The 21170-nt window shown below is 35.5% G+C and overlaps 1 protein-coding gene across 3 annotated transcripts in view; it reads right to left on the minus strand.

Moving 5' to 3' along the window:
- The window catches only part of SOX6 (SRY-box transcription factor 6), a 349859-nt gene that overhangs the window by 63187 nt on the left and 265502 nt on the right, over positions 1–21170 (minus strand). For 2 of the 3 annotated variants that reach the window (XM_054699396.1, XM_054699395.1), the window contains 3 exons: positions 18025–18174; positions 13960–14143; positions 10269–10456 (listed from right to left, as the gene is read on the minus strand). In XM_054699396.1, the coding sequence (XP_054555371.1) occupies positions 10269–10456; positions 13960–14143; positions 18025–18174 (522 nt within the window). Of the gene's footprint in view, positions 1–10268; positions 10457–13917; positions 14144–18024; positions 18175–21170 lie in introns of all 3 variants that reach the window. The other variant, XM_054699394.1, reaches the window with a different exon arrangement.

Genomic DNA, 21170 nt, shown 5'->3' on the forward strand with positions numbered 1-21170 from the left:
ACACTGACAGATACTTATACACTGTTAAAAAGGCACATATGCACCCAGGTCAACAGCCACAGACAGACAGACTGATTCGGACCCATAGATGTACTTAAGATACACAAAGCTGATGGATACACATTCAAATAGACACGCAGAGACAAAAAGATTCAGAAAAATGCAGACACACAGAGAGAGATGCACACAGTTAGGCAAACACACCGGAGACATCCATTCCCACAGAAATAGACTAAAGTAAATGCAGACAGACAGATACATACACACAACAGACACACAGACCTGACAGTCAGACCTTAAAGAGGTAGAGAGTAATGCACCGGACAGCCTCACACAGCCAGGTAGACTCGTTCATATATTGATACCCACCATGAGAAAGACACATATAAGAACACATATACACACACTTTGGCTTATTCACACAGGCACATGCACATGGGTAGAGTGACAGCTGTATGGTCTGTGAGAGCTTATAGTTAGGATTCACCCGAACAAACAGGCAGAGGTTGGTATTGAGGACGGAGAAGTTCATTGGCTACTGTGGGAACAATGTGGGATTTGAAAACAGGACTTTGCAAGCAATGCAACCAAATGATTTGAGCTCTTTGAATCTCATTCTCATCTGTAAAAGAGGAATGATAAATGTCCTACCTCTAAGGATGGCTATTGGGATTAAGTGTGATAACACCGGTTAAGAGAAAAATAGAAATTTCCAAACAAAACACTGGTATTTTAATGATTGTTATTACTATCATTTTTCTAAAACTGGCAAAGAAAAAAACGCTTAGGAAGAGTGACAAATATTATCCATCTCATCCATTTCTTGCAGGTTTGAGCAAATCTTTTTAAAAATTATAAGAAACTAAACTTTTGCATAAAATATAAATACAGAAAATTCTGTTACTGGCAACAACTTAAATCAGCAAATATTATACTGAGTGCCTACTGTGTACCAGGCAGGGATGCCTGGAAAATGAAATGTTCCAGTTAACCAATATTGTGATTAGTCATGTTATCATAGGCATCTCACTTGGCGTCGCTATGGACAAGGATTATAATTATATAAGCGGCACTAGGACTGAATTTAGCACTTAGACCTTATGGTGTTTCAGTGTTACTAACATAAACATCACAGGAGCACATAAGCATTACTCTGGAATCTGGGAAACATATAGGACTGAATATCAGGGTCTTGGGGACTTGTCCAGTTTCACTCACACTTTGTTGTTGGATTTGGACAAATCACTTTTTCTGCTGCAGTTTCCCCATCTGCAGAATGAAGGGTTCTACTAATTGATATGGAAGGTCTCTTTTGGCTCTGATTCAATTTTCCAATAAAAATGGATTGAAAAACTGCCAGCTAATGGTGTTTCTGCTGGGAGAATGCTGAATTTTTACTCTAATTCTATAAAAATTAAAAAGTTCATAACTTCATATACCCAGGGGAAAAAGATTTATCATCACTGGGCTAGAGATAATGTGGTCAATATTTTATGATTCTGTAAGAATACAAGTCGATGACTTTAGACCCTGTAAGAATACAAGTCGATGACTTTAGACCCTAGCACAAAGGCCCCTGAAGGAAATTTTTAAGGTGCACAAGTGAGCGTGCAATGGGATGTCAAAATCTAGAGAAGCTCACATAAACTTCAAGGCAAATCCTTCTCTTAGAGCTTCTAGGGAAATCCAGGTAGATCCAAATCTCAAATACATGCAGATAAAAAAATAATATAGAATGTTTTCAAGTACTACCTCATGTTTCTCTGAGAAGCCTAAAAGATGAGAATCTAGACAGTCTTTGTTAGTCTCGAGGAGCTTTGTGAGAAGAGCTTAGTGTATCTACTCAACCTTCCTAAGGTTGTATTTTAATGAAACCAACTTAAAATGTTCAAGTTTTACTAGATTTTTTAAGTGTGGTTTGTCATCTAATGGTCTATGTCTTACCTTTGAAAGTGTTTCTGCAAAGTGTTTTGGTCAACTTGGAGTCTTAACTACCATTTTTCTCTAATATGACTGTTTTAAGTAACTGAAAAATTTCTAACAGCATGTGTTTTGAATTTTCTCCATCTCAGATATTTTTAAATAGTTTAATATATTGAGTGTATCCTAAAGGCTATCTAGATGAAACACATCTAATTTGGAGATTGAGAATTCTCAGAAATACTTTATGAATGTCCTTATGTGTAGTGATGACAGCAGTAAGTCACTTGACACTAAATATGTAACATATCTCTCTCTGCATTTTGGCTGTCTTTCCATTGGAAAAGTCCTTCTTCAATGATAATGGGACAGGTTCTAAGCTCAGAAAGAGTAGAAATGCAGCTGATCTAGAAAGATTAAGAGATTGGATTATGGGTTAGGAAGGCCCTGTTACAGTGGGAGGTTAGTTATAAAATCCTCATTAATAATAAATTTGTTCTATGTATGCCCAAACCAGTGACTATATAAGGTAATTAACTGTGATATATCAAATTTTAATCCTCTTACTAGGCCATCCACTAACTGGACATTTTCTTGATTTAAAACTTGTAAACAAAAGTAAAGGTCTTATATTTGCTCTTTTCCCCATTCCTACCCCTACAAAGTATCTTGAACCTTGTAAACCTATATAAATTCTCACCATTCTTTCCGCTTAATGTGCAGAGAAGAAAGGAGCCAAACAAGTTTGTTGTTGTTTTTTATGAATTAGGTCTTAAACTAGTAGCTAGGCAACCAATCAAGTAGCCCTGACAACAGAAATAAAAGGAACTTGATGATTACATTCAGCCAGAAGCCTATATAGAGCACTACCTAGTGACCAATGTTATTGGTTCAAATGTAAAATTTAACACAAGTAAAACTCATATCTTTTTTCCAATTTCATAGCATTTTTGATGTGTATGCTGCTTTAGAAAAATACTATCACAAATATAAACATAGCTATTCCTATCAAAGAAATATGCATGAAGCATATGTATCCATGTAGACTTCTTTATCCTATGATTTTAACATTCAGTTCATTAAAACTGATGTTTGAAATTCAGATATATGTCTTGTTTTAGATTTTAGGGAAAATTGCCCTGTCAATCTCACAGAGATGTAGGAAACAAATGAGTGATGGAGAGAGGGAATACCGGAGTAAAATGATCTAGAGTTGATTTTAGTTTTCTGATCTGAGAAACAAGGGAGTAAGACCTACATCTCCAAATCTGGGAAGGTGCAAGGAAAGTATTATATGAGATAATATTTCTCAAGCATAAAAGCATTATAAAATACTTCTTGTAATGAAGTTGATAGTAGTTCAAAAATGTTTCTTTAAAAACCAACTACCGCTCTGCTTTGCAAGTGGGGATGTCACAATTAGAATTTGTCCCTTTACTGTAATATCTTTAATGTGTTCATACCCCTCATGGCACAAATTGTTTTCTTGGGAACTGGTAACAGAGAAAAACGCATTGAACATGTTAGTCAATTATTTACCAAAAAGCACTATCATCCTGACTAAACAGTACTATATAACCTTTGGCAACAACAAAACTTCACTAGTCTGTGTGCTATACAAGAAGCTCATTCATTCCAGACACACAGTGCTAAATAATTTGCTCACAATCGTGTTTCACTTATTGTTGCATGGCTATATTGATCTTCTGTCTGAACTTATTCTGTCATGCAACGATGAATATCTGAATCAATCGTATAAACAACAAGGAGCTGTGGCAATTGACAATGTGAAACAGAAGTCCAGCATGCTTTTCATTTCCAATAAAAGGGGGCAGTATTACATCAGTGTAGTACTGATGCACAATATATTGATGTTTTTGCTAAGCATGGCTAAGAAGCAAAATTTACACTTGTAAAAATTGAACAACTGCTTTTTTTTTTTTTTGGATAAGAGTAAGTTTACATTGGGCTTTGGTGATTAAATTATTATTTTTCTATTTACTTGACTGAAAAAGTACTATTTTGGTATGAGAAATGTATGTGGTTATCAGGAATCAGGTTAAATATTTCGCAAATCATAGACTGAAATTCTGATTTTTTAAAACATGAAAAAACATATTAAACTAGCCAGCACAAAAATGTCCTATCATTTAATAAAATCAAATTTGAACATACTCATGTTGATCATGGCTTAGTCCTAGAAGGTAGCTAGAGTATAAAAGTTAGTTTAAGAATTGGGGGAAAAATTGCGTATCTTGACTTTGTGAGAAAGAACCTATTAGCTTCTTAATTACCCTCTACTCTAAAGACATTTTGGCCCCAACAAGCAATAAGTTAGCCATGAATCCTGATAAGTATCAAATACTGAAAATTTAACAAAATTAACAACAGATTTGACAACCTGTCTGAGATCTTAAAGTGAGAGCAGGTCTAATATTAACTGGGCTTCTCCTATGCTAGATATATGCCTTACATTCATTTTTACTCAAAAGGATCCTTTAAGGAAAGGATAATTATGTCTGTGGTATAGATGTGCTCATTTAGACTCACAGATATAAAGAAACTTCCATAAGTTAGAAAATGACATGGGCTGCTTTTAGGACTGAACCTGGAAACTGTGACCCAGGATCAATTAACTCCTATGCCCATATTCTTTCCAAAAACACCTTGCGGTCTCTAGTTCCATTATTGTTCCGGGTCTAACCACCTCTTTGGTCTCCTTGTCTATACAGTATGAGTCTTTTTCAATCTTCTGTCTCCTGACTATTATTTTTCTGAGCCAGAACCAATGGTCATCATGGCAGGAAAGAACGCCCTATCCAGACAGAAGGTGACAATTATACAGGAAACAGGGGCTCAGTGCTTTTCTGCTTCATAGTATTTATTTTCACCCTTTCTTATACCATGAAGGTTTGAGATTACCAAGGTAAGAATTAATTTTGTATGTAATAGGCTTAAAGATTTCACAGAAATCTAATAAATTTCCATAAATAGAAATATCATTGACTAAGAATTAGGAAAGCTGATATTTGATTCCTATTCTGCCATGAGTTCACTATGGGACCGTGGGAAAGCCATTTTCTTTCTCTGGGACTGTTTTCCTACCTGTGATTTCAGTGATTGGACTAGAAAAATGGCACATCCCCTCCAATTCTTTCACTCTACAGATGTAATCCCACCAATATATTAAGAGGAAGAAAGAATATGGTAAGAGTGCCCACAGTAGCTCACTTTGATACCCAAGGAGGTCAAGTATTTTCCTGAAAAGATTCTCTGAAGACGAGGGGAATTCAGGCCACGTGCTTATAGATGTATAATCTGCTTATTATGAGCGACTCTAGTGAGCAACTCTACTGGTTCATAAAAATTATTAAGAGGGACAAAGAACCAGATTCCCAAGTTACATAATACCTATGGAGGTAAGGACTCTAAGCAATCAGCAAATCTGCATCCCAACATTAAGTAGATCAGAAAACTACAGAACATACTTTAACACTAAAAAGGCTCCCTCTGGCTTGCCTTTATTCTAGCCAGATGCCCTTAGCTTAGCTCTAAGGACATTTAGAAGCAGCCTGTTTAAAATTCTGCTGTGTATTGTCATGACTAAAATACTTTCTATCTTAGAAATGTCAAAGCAACAAAATTTGGGAAGCAATTAGCCCATAATATGATCTAATTGCACTGGTACTTGCAATGGAGATGACTGGTGTTCTTGGTATAGAAAGCTAAAACCCAGGGCAGTAACCTAGACCTCTGCTGGCAGGACACTCACAATCCATGCATAGAAGCTATGTTGAAATTATGGAGCATAACTTTCCTAAGGCGCCGTTACAGTCTATTGTCCCCATAATCTATATATTTAACAGACCCTAAATATCCGGTGACACAGCCAACCAGAACAACTCTATTGGTGCCGTTCTGGCTGATCAAGTCAACACTGTTTGATTTTAAAATGCCAAAGTAAGGATTTACCCAATAAAGTGAAATATGTCCTAGGTAAAATAAATATGTATTCATATGGATATATATATGCAACTTGTATGTGTTATAAAGATACAAGCACCCTGTGTCTGCGTGGTAAAAGCCCACATTTATGATACGTACAGGTCATGTTTTATATCCAACTAATGTTAGTAAATGTCACACTGTATACTAGACATTGTGATGTACTGCTCAGATCCCTCTTTAAAACAGAAAGATTTTTGTCCTTGGCAACAGCATATATCAGTAGCCCTCAGTCACTGGCCCTCTTCAGCACTACCTCTTCAACACTGCCTCAGCACCCAAAGTCTTGTCCACTTTCCAGGATAGCCCTCATCCAATAAGTGATTGACACATGTATGTAAGAACTCATGATGGGGATCATCCAGGTGAGGGCAATTCTGAATAGCCATGGTGGTTTTGAAGCCCTGGTTGAGACTATACTGCAATCCAATTCTTTTGTCGTTTCTGTCCCTCAGATGGCAATCAGAAAGAACCCACAGTAAACCTGTTTAATAATCTCATCTCATAGTTCACGTCTCAAGAAACCCAAATCTGTGAGATGCTCTTTTGTAAAATTTATCCTAATAAGATAATGATAAGGTATGCTTAATAGAAGTTTTTATAACAGTAACACTAAAAAATTCTCTAAAACTGTATTATGGGACCTCCCTGGTGGCACAGGCGGTTGAGTGCCACACTGTGAAGCTGTCTGTGAACCTGCCTCTGCAGTGCAGGTTCAATCCTGGCCGGCCGGCCAGTGAGAATCCCACATGGTACAGCAGACCTGTCCTGTCTCGCCCACTGCTCCCCTCAGCAGTGTATTTTGTCAGTCTGCCTGTTCTGTTCCCCACTCTGTCTCTGGTGAATCCTCTCACCCTCTCATGCATCTGGCCTGTACCCCAGTTTTGTAGAAATAAATAAATCTTTAAAATAAAATAAAATAAAACTGTATTATGCATTACAAAGAACAAATTTAAAATCTTATTTATAGATATTTATATTTAAGAAAACCTTGGTTTTCTTAAATTCTTAAATTTTTGAAATTGCCACAGTAGTTAATTTTAAAGACAGTTGAATTTGTCACAATCCATTTTACCCATCTTACTAGACATTATATATTCATTCTCCTTCACCTCAGAAAAAAGATCTGATCCTCAGAAGTACTATCCTACAAAACATCATGAAATTAGGATGAAGATTTTTATTATAAGAAATCCAAAGCAACCATCAGAGGAGTCCTTTAACAGTTTCTTTAATTTGTTCTTCTGATTGCAACTAACTTAACACATGAGGATAGATCTTAGTTCTAGAAACCAAACAAAAACTCCAGAACAAAATATGTATTCAAAACAGAGATATTATTGGGAGGGAGATCATGTTAAAGAGAGCTTGTAAGCACATCCCTGAATAGAGAGAACTTTTCCATTGCATATTTCTTTTACAGTGTCCAAAATTTAACTCCAATAAACTAATCTACAGAGACAATAGCATGATACAAAATTCAACAATATAGGGTCACAGAGTGACTCAATGCTGGAAGCCAAGTATATCCAATATCAATTTACCACTAGTTTAGTGCCCACTGATTAGGATGTTGCTTATTATGACAGAGGGAACTGGATTTATTTTTCATTATCCCTCAAAACTAAATATCATATAAACATTGTTTTAAGCATTCCATATGTTAACATTCCAAACAAAATTTCTAGATGCATTTTTCAATGAAATATTTCATTTACTACAATAATCAAAGGCAAATAATTATTTATAATTTAATTATAAGTACTGTTATTTAAATTAGATAATTTGTTGTTGTGGAATGAAATGTCTGAAATATATACTTCTATATACTTTTTATTTAGCCCAGTGGTTTTCAACTAGAGGCAATTTTCTCCTCCCTCCCCCACTAGGGGACATTTGGCAATATTTAGAGATATTTATGAATAGAAGCCAGATAGCTACCCAGGACAAAGGATTATCTGGCCAAATATGTCAATAACTTTGAGGTTGGGAAACCCTGATCTAACACCAAAAACTCGAAGTTTCCATAGATTTGTGTAGCAACTCAATTGGAAAGGAGTTTACGTGAGTTGGCTAATATGCCAATAGAAAAACCTACTCTGTCTCCTTCTGCTGACCTTTCCATTATTGTGAAGAATCTCAGATCTGTGACAAAATTGTGTGTATGTGTGTGCACACACACATAGTGTATGAATCAGTATATTCAAAGTCACATAGTTATGGGAAAAATAAGACAATGCCTACTCTGTAGGCATATATATTCACATATATCTGACTTCATTGTAACCTAGATTGCTACCTTCATATTATAGGTGAACAAATTGAGATTCAGAGAGTTTAATCAACTTGCCAAATATCACACAGAAGCTGGGAGGAGGCAAGAAAGGATGCTTCTCTAGTCTTCAGAAGGAGCATGGGCCTTCAACACCTTGATTTTAGACTAGCCTCCAGAACTGTAAGAAAATTAATTTCCCAGATTGTGTTCATTTGTTACAAAATGAATACACCCAAATTCCAAGAGTGTGATATCATTGCTCATTGTGAAATGGATGGACAGGGAAACAATACTCTGGTTATGGCTGTATAATCATATATAAATTCAAATAATAGCAGACATGACCACATACTTCTCTTATGACTTTTACCATGTGCTAGTTCAAAACTCCTTCCAGTAAATGGAAAACTACAAGTTTTAGAAGAAATGGAGTCTCTACCAAAGCATTCATGTTAGAATTAAAAGGATGTAAGCAAAGAGGAGGTTCCTGGTTCTAATGTCAATGGATTATATTCTCTGGCTTTACTGAATAAAACATATGAATGGAAGTAAAGTTTTAAAAATTAACTCGGGGCCTCCCCGGTGGCACAGCGGTTGAGCGTTGGGTTGCAAAGCTGCCCGCAGCCTCTGCAGCACTGGTTCAATCCCCAGCCACCGGCTGAGGGTCCCACATGGCATGCAGATCTCTCCTGCTGCGCCCGCTGCTCCCCTCAGCAGTGTACTTCGTCAGTCTGCCTGTTCTGTTCCCTGCTCTGGCTCTGGTGAATTCTCTCACCCTCCTGCACTTCTGACTGTACCCTGTGCTTGTATAAATAAATAAATCTTTAAAAAAAAATGAACTCTGTTGCCAAGGACACTGCCCATTATTCCACTCATGTGATCCTATATAGTGCCATGTTAAAAACAAAAACAGAATTTACAGCTAGAAAATAATTTCATCTGTTTTCTGTAAGTGACATATTTCAGTCATTCATTAGGTAATCAGAATTTTTTACCCAATGTGTTATAATACCCTGTTTCTATTAACCTCCTACAGTTGACTCACACATTAGGCAGAATGAACCTTTTATACGTAAGTCGGATCATACCAATGCCCTGGATGAAAACCCATCCAGGGATTCCTATCATGCTGAGAGTAAAATGCAAAGCCTTTCAAGGAGCTCCTAGGTCAACATGCCTGCCCTAGGTTATCACTTTGAGTCCTACAGCTTTTCCTTCTCTGGTCCTACTGGAGCTACACGGGCCTTCATGCTGATGTTCTTGCATTGGAAGGGGCTCCACATTTATTGTTCCTGCTGCCGGGATACTGCTCCTCCTACTTTTCACATAACCTGCACCACTGCTTCATTCAGATCGTGACTCAGAGCCACTTCCTCAGAGAGCCCTTGCTATCCCATTTAAAATTACAACCCCATAAATCTTTATTCCCTCAATTTTATGCTATTTTCCTCACCGTATGCATTTATCTCCCAACAAAACTGACAATCATTTATTTTTTTCATTGCTTGTATTCCCCTACTGGAATGTAAGCTCCATGAAAGCAGGGATTTTGCATGATTGGTTCACCGCTGTATCTCCAGTGCCTAGAATAGTGTCTATTATAGAATAAGCTCCGAATAACTAATTTGATGACTCAAAAATAAAACGTAAATGAATGAATTTCATAAGTTATTTTCCATTATTTTTTACCCTGGAAGCTTAGTAATAAATTCAATGGTGAGTCACAATAACATATTGGCCTTCATTGTGAGCATATATCTTCTTTCTTTTTTAATATTTTAATTTTCTAAAAACATCATATTGCAGCTTTATTATAAAATATTTCTAAATCTTTTGGAATGGGGCAGAAAGACACCAAAAGGCAGGCAAGTTGGGTACCTGGGAATAACCCACACTAAGTGGAAGTCTATGTGTTAATCAGTAATAATGCTTGAATGTAATACAAGACAACTCTCAAGCTAGAAGCCCAATTCCTTGGATGCAAATTAATGGTTGGGAGTCTTAAAAGAGTTGGATGAAAATGAGCCAATAGGTCTAGCAGAGCCAGTGACAGAGAAGCAAGTCTTACCTTTTCATTCCTGCAGTTGTTCAGCCCCATATTATTCATGGAGGACAGTTTCCCATCAACACCATGTGGCTGCTGCTGCTGCTGCTCCCGCTGGATCTGTTCTCGCATCTTCCGAGCCTCCTGAATAGCTTTCATCACTGTGTCCTGATCCCCAAATAGGGCAGGGGAGTTGAGACTGGATAGGATATCTGCATACACAGAAAGCACTGTGAGAGCCTGGTGAGGTTAGACTCAAAAAACACTACTACTATCCATTCCCCTGTAGAATGCTGCATTCTCAAAAAAAAGGTGAGGGTACTTTTGCTATTCAGAAAACTGAAATATTATGCAAAGACCACAGAAAACCAAAGAAACCAAGCTGTACAGGATTCTTTAGCACTTGGAAGATGAAGATAATCCAGATACTTGAGTTTATCAGGGTTCTATCACTCCACCTCCACACAGATGACATTTCTTAGATTCCAATTGTGTATTTGTATTTGTTGTGGCTATATTTAATAATGAGTGGTGGGACAGTGGAGAGGGTTTCAGAGATAACTGCTCAGGTTACCCACTATATTTGGTGTGCTGCTGCAAGAAAGCTGTTTCTGACCTAGCAGAAAAAAATCTGTGAGGCTACATGTGTACTTTAGTGACATCTGTGTCTGAGTTTGTATGGCCACTGCAGGAGAGAGGGGGCGGTGAGTCATACACCACACTCTCCATTCCCCAATCACTGGCTGGTTAATGAAGCATTCTACTCATCATGCTGCCTCAGTTATTTACCAAGAGAATGACAACCCATTCCCTACTCCCAACGGGAACACCCACTGTTCTCATTTTGTGAAAGTGGGGCTTATGTTAGGAATGGTTTCCAGATAAAAGCAAAGCTTCAAATAATACAAGAATAAATATTTATCTTCGTTATATTCCATGCAACACAGAGGGGAAAAATTCAAAATGAAATTGACTAATTTTCCTCCATATCTTGATTTTTGCTAGAGGTTCAATTAATACTTTAGGCAAGCTTTTCCAATTTTAGACAGAGATAAGGCTAACTGATAGATTTCAGCTGTTGTGGTAAAGTTGAACATGATCCACTTGTTTCTAGCCTGGTATGAGCACTGCTTAGCGTGTGCATGTGTGTGTGTGTACATCTCACATATACAGATAGAACAGAGAAAACTGGACTACAGTCAAGCTCACATTGCATGTCTATGAGTGTGCAATGCTTGTGCATAAGCAATTGAGTTTAGAAAAAATTCCCAAGGTTCTCTGGAAAATTTTTAAAAAGTCAATCACATTTTATGATATAAAAATCCTGTATCTTGTAAACCAGTGATCAATCAGGTTTTAAAAACCTGTATGTTTTACTCTAGAGCTGTTATAATTAAAAACAAAACACTTCTATGCTTCTTACTGCTTACACAACAATGTCTCCAGAAATTGGACACAAGTGCTTTTTTGGACTCATCTATTCTCAGGACTGAGAGCCAGGTTTTATGAAATAAATGAAAAACTCAATTTCTAAATTGTGGAACTTCTTGAGAAATTCCAAAGACAGAACTGTAAGAGAGCAAAAATCTACCACCCCAAAATATGTCTTTTTGGCAAGAGGTGTATTTCATGAGAAGGGTTCTGAAGGCTGGATGGAAGTTACTTTTGATACTTATTGTAAAATTCTCTCAGGAAGACCTAACCTCCTTATTTCTTTTCCTTGGACAAGGAAATCTTAAATGTGTATTCCTTTATTTTCCTGATTAACTCCCTAACTAAATTTCTCCTTTCTTCTCCCAACTCCCTATCTTACCTGCTTAAGATGGCATCTAGAGCTACCTGGGGGAGTTACTTATCATGCTGGATCTCTCACATATACACAAAAGGTATGCAGGAGTTCATTATTAAACTTTTATATGACTTTTTGCATCAAAATAACCCCATTCCTATGCATTTAAATCCAATATTTGTCTGGACAAGAATGTTATAACATCAGTCCATTTCTGCCTGACTCTGTAAGAGCAGGACCTGGGACACAGTCATTTTTACCCCTTTTGATGCTCAGTATAACAAACAAATGTTTACCAAACAAAATTCAGAAGTGGGTTAGAGGAGATCCATCTCAAGATCAAGTTTATTAGTCTATTATTTATCCTCATTGTTTTTTTCTCATCTCACAACTTCTAACAACCCAGCAATCATAGTTACATGCTGGAAATAATTCATTTCTCTCCTCCACAGGGATACCATGGACTTGGAGTGAAACCTTGTGGGCCCCTGAAAGTGGTGTCCTAACTCAAAATGAGGATAGGATGTTGGATGAATCCTAATATCCCAGATTTCACTGAGGAAAATTTACATCTCACCATTAGAAGATTCACTTAGACTCAGCACATTTCAGCAAACACTCCAACTGTGAATTCCCAAAAATACATATAAAAACCTAGATTCTAGTCTTGGTTCTGCTCTATGGCTGTGAGCAAGTAATTTTATCTATAAGAATATAATTTACTTCACAATACAATGAGGATAATAATAATAATGTATCATTTAATTCATAAGATTACTGTGAAAAATGAAGTAAGATAGGCAAAACTGTTTTAAACGATAAGTGGCTACATTTGCACATTATTTTACTTATTATCGTAGGTGTTTTAGACTCTAGAACTCAATAATGCAAGGAAGACAATATGGGGAAGAAATGCTGGTTCTAGTACTGAATCCTTTTGCGGTCCTGTGTCTGTATTTGAAAATTAAGAGGCAAAGAGTAGAGCAACAATAATGGTAAGAACTTATTAGCACTCTGCTACTGACAAGCACTTTCATATTTATTGTTTCATTTTACTTGTATACCTTTTTAAATTGTGGACCTTCTAGATGTTAGGTTAAGCATTTTATATGCACTGTGTTAGGCATTTCATATGCCTTTTTCTCTTTTAATCCTCTTAACAATCAATGAGCTAGGTAATAACATTCTCCTTTCAGAGTTTGGGAAACTGAGTTAAAAAATATTAAGTAACTTTCCCAGGGTCAACATATTGCATAAGTGAAGGTTCTCAGTCCAAGTCTCTCTGATGCCAAAGCACATGTTTTTCCTCTGTTCTTCTCATACCGGAATATGAATAGTCTTAAAGATAACTGACAATATACCAGAGGGTATTAGAAATCAGAGAATCATTATGACATATCTTACTAGATATTAATTTTATTTCATCATAGTTATTAAGAGTGCCATTCATATTTGTTTTAATGCAAACTAATATGAGATAAATGTAAAATTCATATACATTTTAAAAATATAAAAATTTAAAGAAATTTTGAACTTTTGGCAGGCAGCTATGCAGTTGGTTTTAGGCTCATGGACGGTCACTTTTGTTTGCCTATAGTTACTTCAGTGGCAAAACACTGACCAAACACAGAAATTTTTATATCTCTGATTTCCTGGTTCTAACACATCATCCTCCTTTAAAGAATTCATCCCAGTAGGGTTTATAGTATGAACTTTTACAAAATTTCTAATCACCCAAGACACAAAATTGGGTTGTTTCAGAAGAAATGATTTTACTTTTATTTTATTTTATTTTATTTTATTTACTTTTACTGTATTTTCTCAGACTAAGCAATACTATGGAAATAAGATCAGTCATCACGACACAGGTTCATTTTCTTTTACCTAATTCATAAGTCTCTTCCTGGTGTTGGCCTTTCCATTTACCTAATGAGGATCCTCTTCCCAAGCTTCCGCCAATGGGGCTGGGGATGCTGCTTTTGTTTGGCAGATTTATAGGGCTGGTTTTGCTAGGTGGGAAGAGGCTCTGGGTGGGAGATGTTGGGGACTTTACAGGCTCAGCTGTCTTGGGTCGGGATGAGAGATTCAGCGGCTGTGCTGCTGCTTCATCCTACAAGAGTTTAACATAAATAATTATTAAAAAAAAGACAAATGAAGCACATTATCACTTAGTAAGCCACAGTTATTTTACACCTCAGAGACAATGCCACATTCTTCTACAATAATAACAAAAGAAGCTAATTATCTACCTCCTTGAAGATTCATCGGAAGGAAACCTCATTAATTTCCCTGTGTTATGCTTCTATTTACATTAACTGTGTAGTTGGATCATTCTTTTTGCCAAATTAAAATCTGAATTAGCTCACATTACAGCTTAATTTCCTAATGTGTTTTCAGGGATCTAAATTAACCTAGGGCATTTACAAAGAATTATTTAAAATTTCAGCAGCTCTGTAGTGCTTTTGTGTTATTCTCTGTGAAAAGTTCCTGAAACTGTAAATAGGCTCTGCAGCTAATTTTTTTAATACATATTTTAAATCAAACAATTGCAAGTACTTTAAAAATGGAAACATGGAAAACCCTCTTCTGATCTCCTGGGCCTTTGCCCAGGGAGCCACACGCCACAGCATGGCTTCTATGTGGCTTTCTGGGTGTGGGCACTCTTCATGGTCTATATTCTGGTCTCTACTCATGTTTAAAATTAATTTTTGCAAAGAGAAAGTACACATTATAATTATATTTTACATACCAAGCTATATGCAATTTATTTTTCATGTCTAAAGAGATGTTTCTTTATATTCTTTACTACCTATATTTACAGAATGTCTATTTTAAGATGCCTGTACTTCTTCTATACTGAGCACAGTATTCAAATATCTGGTTTGCAACTGTAGGTTTGCCAGGAACTTGAAAGCTAAGCTCCTTGTCTTTATTTTGCCTCATTTATCTGACCACAAAATGTCCGTAACACTTCCATCATGGTAGAAATTTAGTTGCAATCTGAGTGGATTCATTTTAATGTTCAGTTTTAAGATCTGCATTATTGTATTCTAAAATAAAATGATCAACAAATGCTAACTCCTGTTTGCTTCCGAGGAGGCACAGTGAATTTGCTTTTCATGTCACTGCTTTAAACACACAACAGACATTGGTAACAGAACTTGGTCCCCATAGTAAGCATGAGACTCTCTGGGATTCAATTTCTTTATCTGTGAAAAAAGAGGGTCTGATTCCATCTGATCCCTAAGGTTTCTTCTAATACTAGTAGTCATTGTTTAAGAGGAGAAAATAAGGGATACCAGAAAATATTAACTTAGGAGGATCAGAAAGAGAAAAGTAACATGTACAGAGGAGACTGTACACAGAGCATTGTGCTAGATATTTTCACACATGTCAACTAATTTGACTATCAAGGTTAAACAATACTATTCTAAATTTATTGATTTATTAATTATCAAAGGAAGAAATAGGGGTCAGAATGATAAAATCACTTGACAATACCATACATGGAGGGACATAATTTGAATATGAGTTGACTGGACTTCAAATTCCAGGCCTCCTTTCTACTAATCAGAGAAAATAGTTGTTTGAGAATATCTCTTTACTTAGGGAGCCTGCTATGGGGGATATCCCTCCCTGTACTATTGTCTGGAAGCTACCTCTAAAAAGAAAGCTATTACAGCTGCAGTGCTTATATCTCTTCTTTCTCTTCTCTCGGGGATCTCTGTTCTGTTGTTTCATATATTTGCCCTGTGTTTTAGTTGTTTAAGCTGGGAGAGTAAGGTCTGATCCATGTTCCTCCATCATGGTAGTAAATGGAAATCCTCTAGGTATTTAGTTAGGATCTCCCTCCATACCCAATTAAATGCTTCAATCACAACTATGATTACCACCACCACCACCTTCTTTATTGCCATCAGATCATTATCATTATTACTTTACTAACATTTATGGAATACTTTTATATTAGAGAATGCATCATCTTATTTAAGACCCATAATAATAACTCCTATTTAACAGAGAAAAAAACTGAAGTTTAAGGAAGTAAGTAAATTGCCCAAGGTGACATAGCTAATGAAAGTGATGAAACTAAATGTGAGCAGAAACATTCTGCCTTCTGATGTTGACAATTACAGCAGAAAAAATTCTGGGCAAAAAATAAATAAGCTCATATATGTTTATTTTTGTTACTTTCAGCAAGCTGTGCTGTGTATAATGTGGTCAGAGGGAAAGCAAAGACTATAGTTAGAAACAGGGAGTATTTTCATGACATAATTCATTCAATTAGCAAATTATGAGATTTTTTCAGAACTTCTTCAATAGGCAGTAGGAGCTTTTTCTTTTTAATTTAAAACTTTTGCCTTGTCTTGGTCTATGTATTTTTACCAACACACAATAAACAATCTAATATTTGTAAGGAATGTTTCCTTTGTTATTAGCATAAATTGTAGTCAAGTGAAATTATATAGAAAACTCCCAGAAAATTTGCATGTGGTCAAGTGAGTAATAAAATTCAGTTGGCCCACAAAGTTGGAATGGTAAAAACAGATATAAACTTGAATTTAACCAGGGAACATTTTATTCATCCAGTAAAGGCTTGGTTTGGGGAAGTTCCATTTGGCAAACTCACTTATAAGATGACTTCTTCATATTTAAATATCTAATATTCAATAGTTCAAGTCACTGATGTTTGACATATTTATCTGCCAGCCACTACAATTATAAAGTGCTTTGGTTTGAGTTGTTGTTCTGACTCTTATTCACAAACAGAAACTCTTGGAATATAAAATGGGTAATCTGTTTCCATAGTAATGCTATCTTAATAAATGTAAACTGCCTATTGTCATCTTTCTACATTGCCATATTTTAATAACAGAGCATAAATTTATTTCTTTGGAGACTTTAAAAGTATAGATGGCATTAAATTAATTCCTTTGGGTAGAACACAGGAAGAACTCTCTTCCTTTTTTTGGCATTTGGGATTCATATTTCTTAAACAACTTTCTGAAATCTCAAAATTTCTATGTGCAAATTTTAGAAAATAACCAATTTCAGGGATTTTTTGTGGCATTCAATGCCATTTTATTAGCTTCAGATGTTTCCATGTGAAGATCTAATAATTGCAAATTTTCTTCAAATGCAGTACTCTGGGTACATAATGATAATACATCTGTGCCTAGCACAGCCTTATAAATAGATAAGTCATTATACAAAAGAACTGCTGTGCTGAACTGTTTGAATTTGTTAATTTGATGCAGGAACCAAAGGTAATCATAAAAACCAATTAGAACCATCTATAGTAGCATCTATGTGCTACAGGGCACAAAGTTGATAATCAATTTCCCTCTATCACTCAGTACTTCCTTGCTCCCCAGTTTTCAGGCACAAAAATCAGTGAGGAAAGACATCTATTAATACACTAGTCAAAATATGAGAGAGTATCTTATTACAACTAATAAAGCATGATTAGATAATGATATCATTCATTCCTCAGAGTTCACATTTATAACTGTTTTTGAAGGAGAGAACTTTATCAACTTATCAAAGAACTAGAGTCCAGTATTAGGTTCTTTTCCCTGTTTTTTAAATCCTAAGTTTTGACAATCCTTCTCTGCTGCTCTAAGTTGGTTCCCCACCTGTTTAAAGAACTTTGAGAGAAGTGTCACAAGTCTATGACAAAGACTAGCAATAAAACCATGGCCATTCATGCCAATGAACATTAAAAAATGAAAACTAGAATCTAAAGGGGAAAAACTCCTGAGAAGTGAGTTTGCAGATTTAGGTAAAGATCTCACAATACGGCACTATTGTTATCAAAAGGGAAACACCTGTTTCTCAGTGCTCAATCATGAAATTTACCATAAAGAGGAGCACTTTGAGGTTCCTTTATGTCGCTACGTTTCCTGCTGTTTATTCCCAACACAGCCTGGTTCACTACTTTCTTGTGAAGCTATTTTCCAAACCGTTTCCACAATCCTGCAAAGCAAGTACCTTAACTTGAGTTACAGGGCTGGTCCCTCTCTTTTCATTTTTTATCCCAGTAGGTGAGACTGCCCCTGCTGTGTTTGGTGGCTGTGGAGTTGATGGCATCTTTGCTCCAGGTGACACCTGCATGCTGGCCAGCTGAGCGGCATAGAGCTGCTGCAAAACAGGGAAGACAAACATTATCTCTTTAAATGCAGCTGAAATGGAGTTAAAAAAAAAAAAAAAAACTTACCGTATTGTTAGGTAACTATTTCTCCAACAGCCTTGTAACTCTCCATTTTTTTTTAAAGATGAAAGTGAGACCAAATAACATGACAGAAAGAAAGAGTACTGATTCTTCTAGCAATAACTTTATGACACTGAACAAAGAACTTGATGGCTCTAGAACTCAGTTTCCTCAAATGTACAAAAAGGAACTTGTCTAAACGGGTGTCTAAGAATTATTTCTACTGTCCCACAAAAATCCTTATTAAAGTTCTTTAAGTGTCAGTATGTCTGTTCTTGTAATTTTAATATTCATGAATTAAGAAATTAATCTGAACTTTCTTAGGGATTCCTGGAAGAATCACATTGTTTATATCATTTCTGACCAAGTTTCTCTGGGGATGCTGATCCCTCTGGAAGATGGGATTATTGCTGACAAGATTTCTGAGACCCACTGGCAGTCATTCTTTCCTCAGGGCCTTAGTTCTAAGTAGCATATAACATAATTCTCGAGAGAATATTGCCATATTTGTGGCCAAGAAAGCTTCTTTTTCCTAGTTAAATCTTTCATTGTCTATTTGTTGCAATTGAAGTGAAATTGGCAATAAATGAATAGGATAATCTGCTATGGTTAACCAGAATTCAGATACTATCTTCAACTATTTAATGCTTGAAAACTCCATTCAAATATTTTCTTTTTTTTTCTTGTCATCAAGATTAAGCCATTAGCTGACAGTCATCATAATAAATGGAAAACTTCCTAGTTCATCAACCATAGAGAAAATAGCTCAAACTTTGCCTTATTAGTAGGGGAGAAAAAACAGGTGGTTTGTATGTAATTTCCAGCATTACTATCATTCAGATGGACAAATAAAAAAAATTTCAGTAATCAAAAACAGACCTTTCAGCACATGTAATTAAATGAAAGCTTAATAAAGAATAATTTGCAAGAGCCAGATGTGCTTATGTCATGATTGTTGCTTTCTTTGGAACAATTTTTCTAATATAACAAGCCTCTAAAGAAATTAAAGTTTCATAATTTTGTATGTGCAATGACTCAATGGCAAGAAAAACTCAGAAGAGTCAGTCAAACTGCTAGAATATAGAGGGTTAGTGGGACTATCTTTTTTGCTTCCTTTTTACTCTACTGTATCCTTTTCCTTTAAAATGCAACCAGGTATCTTCCAATGGGGCATAAGTAAAACTTCTGAAAATTAAACCAGTGATGGAAAGTTCTTTACTGAATGTAATAGAGATGGCTGAGAGTTGAAAAAGTGTTGACAATAAAGTAACTGGCATCATGACCAATATAGACCCTATAATTGAATATTAAATAGTCTTTAGAGGGGCCAGGTTCCTTAGAAATCATTTATGCTTTCATTTTACCTCAATCATTCACAAGATCAAAAGAAAGTCAATTTTACTCAATTTTGAGTCCTTTAGGGAAATTTAATTAGTGAAGAGGAAGAAAACTCAATCTTTGAAAACAAATCTATCAAAAGCTGACTACATTTAGAAATGCTTTAAAATGAACAATAGTATAGTTAGTATAGTATAGTTGTTTTCAAGAGTTAATGTTACTTGCTTCTCCAAAGCTTTGATAATCATTTATTTCTCTCCTTTTGCAATGAATTGGACCCAAGAGAGGCAAGAAAGACCTCATGAGCTCTGAGATTCCTCAGACCTGTGATTCCTCAAAAACTTTTTGTTAGTTGAGAAAACTAATATAGTAGAGGCAGTCACATTCCATGAAATTTAAAGATTTGGGTAAACAGGACAGTAAGATAAGATTTAGTAAAATGAACCTTGAAATCAAATCAGAAATTAGACTCCAAGATAAGGATAGAAGGTCTCACTTGTATAAAAAGAATGCTATTAAGTGAATATAGGTTTACAAAACAATGTCACAGACAGTTCATCTTTTAAGTTGACATTAATTAACCATGTTCTGTATGCAAGACTGTGTTAGGAATGCAGGAGGATTCAAAGTCTTGTAACAAGCACATGGAGATGTAAGATATTTATTCTTAACTTGATTTGCACTTTTCTTGGGTGTTTGTCATTTTTTTAACCCTTGTGTTTAGTTATGCACATAGGTCTTACTAGGCTTGATAGACAGCTAGTTGATCAAGGATATGATTGAATTTAATTATTTTTGAATGACCACTACCAAGAATAATGCAAAGAAAATAAGAACAGTAAGAAATAACTAATCAATATTTTCTGAATCAACATGCTATATTAAAATCCCTGGATATTAAAAAGGAAAGATATTTTTTATAAATGAGGCAAAAGAAGAGGTGTATTATTACATATGTGACTAATAATTTTATGGTGTTGAGCAAAAACGGGGGGAAGGGAATAAATTCAGTCCAAGTTAAATCACATTATTTCACAAGAAATGATTCATTTGAAGTCATTTGTTAAAATGTTGACTAAGTAGTTGCTCAATAACTACAATAACTACTAGTTTCAGTATCTTGTCTTAAACTTTCAGCAAATTATATTGCTTGAGTATTAAAGAGTTTACCATTTTTTTCTAATTGCCTACAGATTTAAAGTTTCTCTAAATGTTACTTATCCTTTCTTGAAAGAGCATGAAACATTAGTTATTTAAATAAATAGTTTTGAAATCATTTTATAAAGTCCTTTTCAAACTGCTGATTTGGGGAGGAAACAGTTAAACTGATTAACTATTAGGTAAGGATTTACAAAGATGTTGTTCCACATAGGGTTTCAATATTATAGTTCATAGTCACAATGATAATGAATATTCATTTCCAAACACAGTTGAGGTTTAAAAAAAATAAAAAATATAGTAAAGTTTATACCAGACTTAGCCAAAATCCCATAAACACTCAAATGTTCATGAAAATTTTTTGTAAATATAGATTTTTTTCCATTTCAATTTTGAAAAATGAGCAGTGATTGGAATATTGATGTTTTTC

This window comes from Talpa occidentalis, unplaced genomic scaffold, assembly GCF_014898055.3.
Source record: "Talpa occidentalis isolate TD23 unplaced genomic scaffold, MPIMG_talOcc4v2.1 talOcc4.3, whole genome shotgun sequence".
NCBI lineage: Eukaryota > Metazoa > Chordata > Mammalia > Eulipotyphla > Talpidae > Talpa > Talpa occidentalis.